Source organism: Delphinus delphis, chromosome 13 (genome assembly GCF_949987515.2).
Source record: "Delphinus delphis chromosome 13, mDelDel1.2, whole genome shotgun sequence".
In the NCBI taxonomy this organism is placed as follows: domain Eukaryota; kingdom Metazoa; phylum Chordata; class Mammalia; order Artiodactyla; family Delphinidae; genus Delphinus; species Delphinus delphis.
Genome location: NC_082695.1, coordinates 6,950,478 through 6,960,394, shown reverse-complemented (window position 1 = coordinate 6,960,394; position 9,917 = coordinate 6,950,478). Strand labels below are relative to the sequence as shown.

At 57.0% G+C, this 9,917-nt stretch overlaps 1 protein-coding gene across 1 annotated transcript in view; it reads right to left on the bottom strand.

Annotated features, from left to right (window-relative positions):
• Nucleotides 1-547: 547 nt before the first annotated feature.
• VPS37B (VPS37B subunit of ESCRT-I) overlaps nt 548-9,917 on the bottom strand; it is a 28,295-nt gene continuing 18,925 nt past the window's right edge. Inside the window, exons 2-4 of the mRNA XM_060027957.1 lie at nt 7,338-7,509; nt 5,155-5,237; nt 548-4,485 (exon numbers count right to left, since the gene is read on the bottom strand). Coding sequence (XP_059883940.1) covers nt 3,982-4,485; nt 5,155-5,237; nt 7,338-7,509 — 759 coding nt within the window. The 3' untranslated portion in view covers nt 548-3,981. The remainder of the gene's footprint in view (nt 4,486-5,154; nt 5,238-7,337; nt 7,510-9,917) is intronic.

Here is a 9,917-nt window from a genome sequence, read left to right as displayed (position 1 = left end):
GCTGCCATCCTCCTGGAGTCTGTTCCTGCTGGAACCTGCGGTGACCCTCCTGCTTCCTGTTTTTCTTTCCCCTGGTCTGGCTGCCCCTCCCCATGCCCAGCCACCTCATTCCTCCCTTTGCCTCCCCATCCCTGGGAGGTTTCCAGCCCTCCCGCAGGCCTCTCCAACTTAGGCAGAAAAAGCCCAGAAACTAGGAGCTGCCTGCGCCCTCTTCGGATCAGATCAAAGGCACCTGGTGCTCCCGGGGCAGGGGGCAGCCCTCCGGGAGGGCTGAACGCGCTCTCCTCGAGCCCCCCGCCTCCTCCTGGGAAGAGGGAGGCCTGGCTGGAAGGAAGAAACTCGGCCTGGAGAGGAGCACAAGGCGGCAGCTCGATTCGCTTTGCGTGTAGTATTTCCTCGTGTTGAAGTGTCTGTCAGATCAGCAATAAACCGCACTTTGACTGTTGTCACCCCACAGTGAGAGGCTGCGCCTGCTTCTTCATTTCTCCAGGGCCAGTACGCTGGGGAGGGGAGGGACCCCCGTAGTTTCTGCAGGAAACAGTGGAACATGGGAGCCACAGAAAACCTTCCCGCTTCCGGTTCTGCCAAGAAGTGTCCGGCTCGTTTCCCGGGAGGTTTGCGACTCTGGGACGCTTGTTTGGGGAGTCTAAGGGCTCTTCTCTGAGAGGCCTCTGTTCCCAGCCAGAGGCCCCCTCGGGTCTTGATCCCCCTCCCCCAGCGCTGTTGGAAGCTCCGCCTCTTTCAGGGAGGGAGGGGTGAGGCCGATTCCTCAGTTACAAATCTTACCTGAAGGATTTCACCTGAATTTCACGCCTGAGCTTGGTGGTGACCCTGACCCCTGGCTGGACTTGACTGCAGTGGCCAAACCAGCCTTTACACTGGAGAACTTACCAGGCGTCTAGGTTCCTGAGAGCGCAGCTGGCTGTGCCCACACCCACGTTCCCTGGAAGCACCCCGTGGCCGGCTGCCCTCAGCAACCGCACCCCTCCCCCAAGGTCACCAGCATTTGTGGATCCAAAGGACGGCGCAGGTCGGGGAGGAAAAGGGCACCTCGTGTGGCTCCTGCCGTGTGGCAAGCACGCCACTCCCCCGCCTCGGTTTCCCGGAGGATGAAATGGGGCTGTGAGGGGGCGGGTGTGGTCAGGTGAGAAAGGGCTTTGAAAACTAGCCTCCGTGAACTGGAAGGGCAGTGAGAGGGAGCAGTGTCTGGTCCTTATTTGCAAGGAAAACAGCTTCGGCAAACAGACTAAAGCAGATGGTTCTCTCACCAAATCCAAACCAGTGAAGGCTGGTGTGAGCTGACTGCACCTAGGTCCTCAGTGAGCACACGTCGCGGTGGAGCCCCGCAGTGCGCGCAGCACCTACCAGTCCGGCTGAGGTCAGGCACTGGTCCTCCCTGGATGTCCCGTGAGCAAAGCAGCCCCGACGAGGGAGGAGAGAATCACACGTGGCTCTGTCCAGCCCAGCGCCCCCAAGGGGGGTGGACTGCAGATTTGGCTGTAAGCTTCCCAGCAGCCACTGGGAAAAGACAAAACTGTCAGTCACATTCTCATGAACAAAAGCAAGGCGATTTCTCAGGAAACGCTTCCCTCTTACAGGAAAGCCATAGCAGTGTCTCCTAGACACCCTCCCGGCACTGTGACACGAAGGCAATGGCATCTGTTTAGAGGACACAGCGATAGGGAAGCTTTCACGGGGCTGCTTCGTGCTCGTGTTCCACAAAGGCCCCAGCGGGCAGTGAGGTCCCTCCTCCCAGCCGCCAGCAGCGCATGACTCGGCCACGGGTCCCCTTTAAACACCTGTGGGCGAGTCTCAGAGCAGAATGCCGGCCACAGGATTGTATCATTTACTTGAAATCAGCAGAGAATGTTCTAAGTAGAGTTTCCATCAGCTGTGCAGCTGGCCTGTGGACAGAAGCCGGGGCGGGGGGGAACTGAGCCCAGGGGGCACCCTGAGTCCCCTGCTGAGGCCCTGGCAGGGCGGCTAAGACCCCAAAGACACCCCGACACAGGAGGAGCGCGCTTCCTTCTGCCTCTTTTGGTGCACATTTGAGATTCTCGGATCAAGACCAACCACCTCAGTGGCCTTTAGTTTTTGTAACTTCAGAGCCACACCAGTCAGCCTCGCTGTTGGAACGCTGACTGCTGATACTCTAGAACCAAACACGTCATGAGGGTCCCCAGGCAAATAAAGGACAGGGCCGTTATTAACAATTCTCTATTTATTAAAAGGGGTCTTAACAGCTTTACAAGCACAGTTCAGATGTGGCCCTGGAGACGGCAAGGCCAGCCTGGCGGCCCCTCCCCCACATCAACACCGAGCGCACACGTTTGGCTGCGCCCCTTGCAGGCGGCAGAGGTAAGGGCTGGGTGGCACCACTCTCGAGAGACACAGGCGTTAACAGGCCCACCTGATTGGCAGGGCAGTAAATCGTCCTATACAGCTGTTCTCTTTAAAAACAATTACAATACAGCAGGAGTTCAAGTCCAGGAGTAGAAATGTACAGTAACTGAGGACAAAGGTTGGTGGCCTCGCCCAGGGCCTGCCGGGACAGACCCCATTTGAGCTCTGCCTGGATTCTGTCACCTGGGCAGCAGCCAGTTGGGGAGTCACAGGCCAGAGTCAGGAGTTCCACAACTGAGCACACGGGCCTTTTTTGGTCAACAGGTGGGCGGCAACGCTACCCCCAGCCCCGCCTGGGGCCCTGGGAATCCGGCACACGTGGCACATGCGGATGAGAACCCAGGGGGCAGGCACAGCCCGGGGTGTTGCCAGAGCATCGGAGATTGTTGGTACCTCCCTAACACTGAGGGGCAGGCTTTCTCCAGACTGAGCTGAGATGCTGCTGGCATCCCTCTGTCACACCCCTGCCCCAAGGCCCAGCCAGAGGCAGAGAATATTGGCTAAGGGCATTCTGGTTCAAGGCGGGTGGGCTTTTCTTCCACCTGCAACACAACAAGGAACGCAGACAAGCCCCTCCCGGAACGCAGAGCCGCCGGGGCAGCAGCGGCCGGTGACGCCGCCCCAGCGCCTGTCCGGCCACTCCTGGCACCAGGTAAGCTAAGGCACAGCACGGGCCCCGCAGGGGCGACCGTGCACTGCTTGCAAGAAAGGAAACTGCGTTCACTTCATCTGCACTCTCAACCTGCTCAGAACAGTATGTGCATTTTTCATAAAGTTTCCCTGAATGGTCTTATGAGTGTCAAAAAAGTTTTCTTTCCCAATATAAAACAGGAAAATCACACACATAGTAAAAATATTGGAGGAGTACTTCTTCATAGAGAGCCTCGGGCTGGCTCGAGGCGGAGGCAGAGGAGGAGCTGGGGCCGTCATCTGCTGTGCCAAGTTCAGCTCCCGGCCACCTCCTCACCCGCCGCAGCTCGCCCGGCCCCTGGACGTGGCAGGGGGCCGAGTGCAAACTCCGAGGGTGGCTTTGAAGCATCCAGGCTCGGGGGAGGGAGGGACTCTGAGGACTGCCCGCCCCACACGGGTTCAGGAAGCACCTTCCGGGCTGGCCCACCCGACCGGCCCCCACCAGAGGCCGCGGTGGGCAGTGGGCTGGGACCCACAGAACTGTCTTGAAAATAAAGCAGAAATGATGAACCATGCTTATTAAATAAAGCTGCAACGGGAGGACCACGATCCTACGTGGGAACGGAGGCGGGGGGGGGGGGGTGGGGGGAGACGACGACTTTCCCCAAACTCACAAATTCAACGCCAGACTGAGGAATCATACCGAGAACACAAACCAGCGCGACCACGGGATGCCCGGCTGAGGCCCAGCGCACAACCGCCTAGGTGTCCACAACCAGGGTTCTACGTGTGCTTACCACTGACCTACGGCTCTACAACCAGATGGACGCCCTGGCCCGAGCACCAGAGCCCCTGGCAGAGCAGCCGGTGCTCACGGCCTCCATCTGCGTGCGCGGACCCGGCCAGCAGGCGCCGGCGAGGGAGTCTCACGGGGAGGACGAGGGCCGCTCACTGGAGGATGAAGCCTGGCTGGTGCGGAGGCAGCCGGGGCGGGGGTCTCTGGGGCAGCGCCGGCGGGTACGGTGGCAACACAAACTGCTGCAGGGAGAAGCCCTGCTGTGCGGGGAGGCCCCCGCGCGGGGGCAGCGGTGGGCACTGCGCCACTGGGTGCGGGGGGCCCTGTCCTGAGCTCAGGGCGGCGGCGAACGGCGTGGCTAAGCGTCCCGCAGGCACCAGGGGCGGTGGGGGAGGGATGCGCCGAGGCACCGCGGAGGGGGGCCCGCTGGCCTCCGGGGAGGGGTAGGGCAGGGGGGCAGTGGGCGCTGGCTCGGGCACCCTGGGGGGCAGCGGGGCCGGCGGCAGGCCCTGTGGAAGTCTCTGCCCCTTCAGCACCATCTCCTGGAGCTTCTCGATTTTAACCCTTCGCATGTGGGCCAGTTTCCGCTTGCTCTGATAGACATCAATGAAGGAGTCCAGGGGAAGCTCTCCATCGAGAAACTTCTCTGCCATGTTCTGGAGGAGCAGGAGAAACCCGGTTCACGGGGCAGGTCAGCCGTGAGGACACCCATCCCTTCCCTGTCCCCGGCCGCTCCTGGTGCCCCACCCGGGCCGAGCGAGCGGGAAGAGAGGTGCTGGTCCCACCTGCCGGACAGGCAGCGGGCCCTGGGGAGAGCCCGCCTTAAGGTGAGGGGCCCGAGCTGCTAAGCCCCCGGCCGAGACCAGCGTTTCCCTCCCTCCACTGGCTGCACCCTGCCAGCCCCACACGGTCAGCAGGACAGAAACTCGCTCGCACCAACGAGGGCCACCCCGCCCGACGGTTCCTCAGAGCAGTCGGCCTAGTCCAGCGAGGCTACAACCACACAACTTTGGACCCTGACTCATTTCCTTACGGCTCAGCGAGGCTTAAGCCTCGGGTGCTCAGCTGGTCGTGCCCACAGGCTCTGCCCGGCCAGCTGACGCAGACGGGACGGGCGCCGATTCACAGTGTAGCGTGCACCCCTCACCTGAGGACCAGACCGCCCCCGCTGCCTCCCTGGCCCCCAGGCTGGCGCTCTCCCCAGCCCACCGGCTGGGCTGCCCACTCCTGCCCACTCCGCGCAGCCGGCACGCCTGGCCCTGGGGGAACTGGGCCCAGGCCCAGGTAACTGCCCTGGGGCGTCCCGCTGGGCTGGCTGGATTTACCTCGGTGTCCTCCTCGATCTTGGCCCCTTCCGCCTGCAGAAGTGCTAACAGGGTCTCCAAGGAAGCGCTGCTGGACTGTTTATCTGGAAGAAGCAGGAGGCACGAGAGCGTGAGGGGCACGGGCACACCCTCAGAAACCACCATGACCCCCGGCCCCTCAGGACGACACGCTCCCCCAGTCTCCTCCCCACTTCCCTTTCGAAGAAAGAGTGTACTTTCGCTGGACAGGCGACAGGAGGGTCCCACCTACTGAGCTGACTTTCCAGGAAGCTGAGAGGAAAGGCCGTAACGGCAGCCAGCGTCACCCTCGCGCCTCACAATACAGGGGCGATTACTGAACGTGTGACCCAACCTTGCAACCTAACCCTGCAATTAACCCTATAATTTATTTCCTTTGGAGTTCTGAGTGATAATTTACATAAATACATAAAGTATACACATCTTAGGTGCACCACCTGAATTTTTACATATATATGTATATATGTATTTACATAGACAAACCCAACCACCATGACCCAGCCTGGGATACAGAGTGTTTGCAAAGGCTCCCCAGGCCACTCCCAGAGTGCCCTCCACTACCCAAGAGTCCTGCCTGCTTCTGAACTTCACACAAGTGGAACCACACAGTATGTGCTCTGTGCTGGCCTCTTCCGCTCAATACCATGTCTCCGAGACCATCCGTGTTGCTGCATGAACCGGCAGTTCATTTCTTTCCGCGCTTTGTGGCACTGAAAGTTGTGTAAGTGTCACAACTACCCACCATTCTGTACATGGACACTTAGACTGTTTCCAAATTTGGCTCTCACAAGGCAAGCTATAACGAACATTCTTGTGTGCATCTTTTGTGTGTGTGTGTGTGTGTGTGTGTGTGTGTGTGTGTGGTATGCGGGCCTCTCACTGTTGTGGCCTCTCCCATTGCGGAGCACAGGCTCCGGACATGCAGGCTCAGCGGCCGTGGCTCACAGGCCTAGCCGCTCCGCGGCATGCGGGATCTTCCCGGACCGGGTCACGAACCCGTGTCCCCTGCATCAGCAGGCGGACTCTCAACCACTACGCCACCAGGGAAGCCCGTTGTGTGCATCTTTTGATAGACATGAGTGAACGTTCGCTTCTGTTGGGGAGACACCCAGCAGTGGAACTGCTGAATCATAGAGCATGCCTACTTTTCACTGTAGCAGGTGCTAACAGCTTCTCCAATTCTCACTCCTCCCAGCAATGGAAGAACCGCGCATCCCCACCAGCACTGGTGTCGCCAGTCTTTTCACCTTTACTCATTCTGGTCGGGTGTGTTACAGTGCATTTTTACTGCAGTTACACAGATACAGGAATCATGGTATCGGACGTCACTGTACACTTCACTGAAGGGGGTGATTTTTTAACCTTCTCTCTCCTTTTTTTTTTTTTTGGGCTGTGCCCCTCGGCTTGTGAGATCTTAGTTCTCTGATCAGGGATTGAACCCAGGGCCACGGCAGTGAAAGCACTGAGTCCTAACAACTGGACCACCAGGGAACTCCCCTTTTAACCTTCTCTTAATCTCAGTTTCCTTGAACGCTACCCCCAATGCACTCAGGCTTCAACAATAGTCAATGCCTGCGTCACTTCATAATGGCTGCAAAGTAAAGTGTGACATTAAAATAAAGTATTCCAGTGATGAATATTTTTCAACATTAACTGTGAGGGCCTAACTTCAAGGATAAAGCATTCGTTGTATATCATAATTCAGAAAAATTGCCTTTTTTCTATATTGTTTGGAAAAGGTAGAGCCTTGTTTAAAAAGTAGTCAAGGGCTTCCCTGGTGGCGCAGTGGTTGAGAGTCCGCCTGCCGATGCAGGGGACGCAGGTTCGTGCCCCGATCCGGGAAGATCCCACATGCCGCGAAGCGGCTGGGCCCGTGAGCCATGGCCGCTGAGCCTGCGCGTCCGGAGCCTGTGCTCCGCAACGGGAGGCCACAACGGTGAGAGGCCCGCGTACCGCAAAAAAAAAAAAAAAAAAAAAAGTAGTCAAGTCTATTCTTCTAAATTACTGACACAATCCTATATATAAACTATTTTTTCACAGCAGTAGTGACTGCCTTAATCTGAAATTGCCCCACAGTAACACTTCTTTCCTGGTTAGTGCAACAGCTTGGAAATGCAACCTTCCCTCAGCTCTTTATTCTTGAAAGATCACCCTAAAAGAGTTACCTAATTTGGTCTTTTTTATCTGATAGGCTTCAAAGAGCACCTGGAGTTCCTGGTATTTTTGGGTCAAACGTGCTTTCAGAGAGTCCAGCTGGGGCTGGTAGAGAAGGTTTCCTTCTGCCAGGCTCCGGTTGCTGGCCAGCGTCATTTCTTTGTTAAGCTGAACATTCTGCGTCTGCAAAGACCATACAGGGTGATGAGAACCAGCGTGTGAGCCCCGAGCCCCACCCCCGGGGCCACCGCAGCAGCTTCTGTTTGGCTGGGCAGCTGCCCCCACCCCAACGCCAGCCCCGATTTCTAGTTTGGACGCTGCTCCCGTTCTTAAAGAGCGAGACCACTTCCTCTCCTTCAGGCCTGCAGGACGGGCTTTGTCCCAGGACCTGCTGAAGCTTTTACCCCAGGAGCTGTGCTGTGACCGGAATTCCTTACCACTGCCATTGTGCTCTTAGGAGCGAACGGCTCTAAAGATTTAGAGCTAGAGTTTTCCAAAACGAGTTGCTGCTGTTCCAGAGAAGTGAAAGAATCACTTTCTATCAGAGGAGGGCCAGTTGGCATGGTGTCAATTCAGGCTTAGTCATCAGGCTTTGAGATCAAACGCGAGAGCCCGAGACCCTGGGAAGGAATCCACTCAGGGGCCCTGTTCTACTCTGTCCCTACGCCCAACACCAGCTCTTCACGTCTGAGCAGAGGCCTGAGCCTCCCCAGCTCCTGACCGCTGGTCCATCAGCACCGCTGATCCAAAGCTGGGGGCGGGGATTTATCTGCCCAACAGGGGTCCTGTGCTTCCGGGGGTGACAGGTCACGTGTGGGTGGAGAAGCCCGCCTGGACCTCAGGGGTGAGAGGGGTTAATGCGAGGTCTGAGAAAAGGTGAGGAAGTCCTAATGAAACGTAACCAGAAGTACACTGAATAAAAAAGCAAAAATACCAACGTGTCTTACTTCTAGTTCAGCCCCCTTTCCACTTGCTGCTGAGGGGCTCCTCCACGGCCTGCAGCCACCTCGCTTTCTGGACTTGAAGTCTTATTTGCCCCCGTTTCTCTCCAAAGGTCTCCGTCAGCCCCACACCAGCCATCCTGCCCTCCCCCTGATATTTTCTACACCCCGCCCCACCCAGGCTATTTTCGCTGCTACTTCCTTCCTCTTGCTCGTCTGACTGTAGGTTCCTGGCCTTGCTGCCTCCGCTTCAACCCCTCCCCCTCCCCCTCCAGCCATACCCTTTGGCGCTAGCGCACAATTCCCAGCACGCGTGCATGCACACGCGCGCGCGCACACACACACACACGTGTGAGAACAAAGAAAGAGCCTTAGATGCAGGTCTCTAGCAGGAGGCCCTGACCACCGAGTGGGGGGCTCCTCTCCTCAGCAGACACACAGTCTGCATCTCTCGCACGGCCCACAGGGCAGGGCCCTCAAGATTAGGCTCAGGGTAAAGCAAAATTTAAGTTCAAACAGAAAATGAAGCCTCTAGCTCAATACTATCAAACTAGCGCGGCGGAAACACTCTCCCCTCTCTCACTGCTGCTTTCAGCCAGCAAGGACTGTGAGGGCTGGAAGGACCTGGTTTAACTGGGCTCCTGGTCCTGCAGACTGTGGAGGGGTCCTGGGGGGCTCCCAGCACCGCCCCAAGCCCTACCCACAGCAGCTCGGCCTCCAGGTACATTGCATCCAGAGGTCCTGCAGAAGAGCCTTTCCTTCGATGAAGCCATTTAAGGGAACATGCAAGCCAACCAGTGCACAGCCACCCTGGAAAACAGCGCGGCAATTTCTTTTAAAACAAAACAGGTAACTACCTTACCATCCAGAAATTGTACACCTGGGCACTTATTCCAGAGAAATGAAAGTTTATGTTCACACAAAAGCCTGCACATGAATGTTCAGAACGGCCTTCTGTGTAACCAAAAGCTTGAAGCCACCCAGGTGTCCTTCAGCAGGTGAACGGCTAAATGCAGTACTACACCCACACCGTGAGCAGAGCACAGACCTAAGGAAGAATGGGCTACTGAGACACGTGCAACTTGGATGGAGATCCAGGGGACAGGCTAAGCGAAAGAAACAAACCCGCCCAGAGGGTCACAGCCTCCAAGATTCTGTGTATACAACATTCTTGAAAGGACAAAACTACAGAAATGGAGATGGATTCGTGGTTGGGGGTAGGGAAGTGACTGTAAGAGGCGACAGGAAGGCTCCTCGTGGCCACGGTGCCCTGCTCTGACCATATCTGTGTCAAAATTCTGGCTTGGGAGTGGACTAGAATTTTGCAAGATGTTGTCAGCCGGTGAACCCGGGTGAAGGCTACACAGGATCTCTGTGTTATTTCTCGCAGCTGCATGTTAATCCACAATTATCTCAAAATTTAAATTAATTATAAATAAATAAAACAGACTATTGATGAGATCGTTTGCTCCGACTGGTCTCATCTGATGGACGGGAAGGGGCAGGTATTCAAGGTCACCGTCAGGACCCACTGCCCCGTGCACGCCATCATTCTGACTCAATCAGTTCTGTGTTCAGTAAACACTTACCGAGCAACTGTGATTCGTCAGGCCCTGAGTGAGGCCCAGAGAACTGAGAGGAACAGGCACC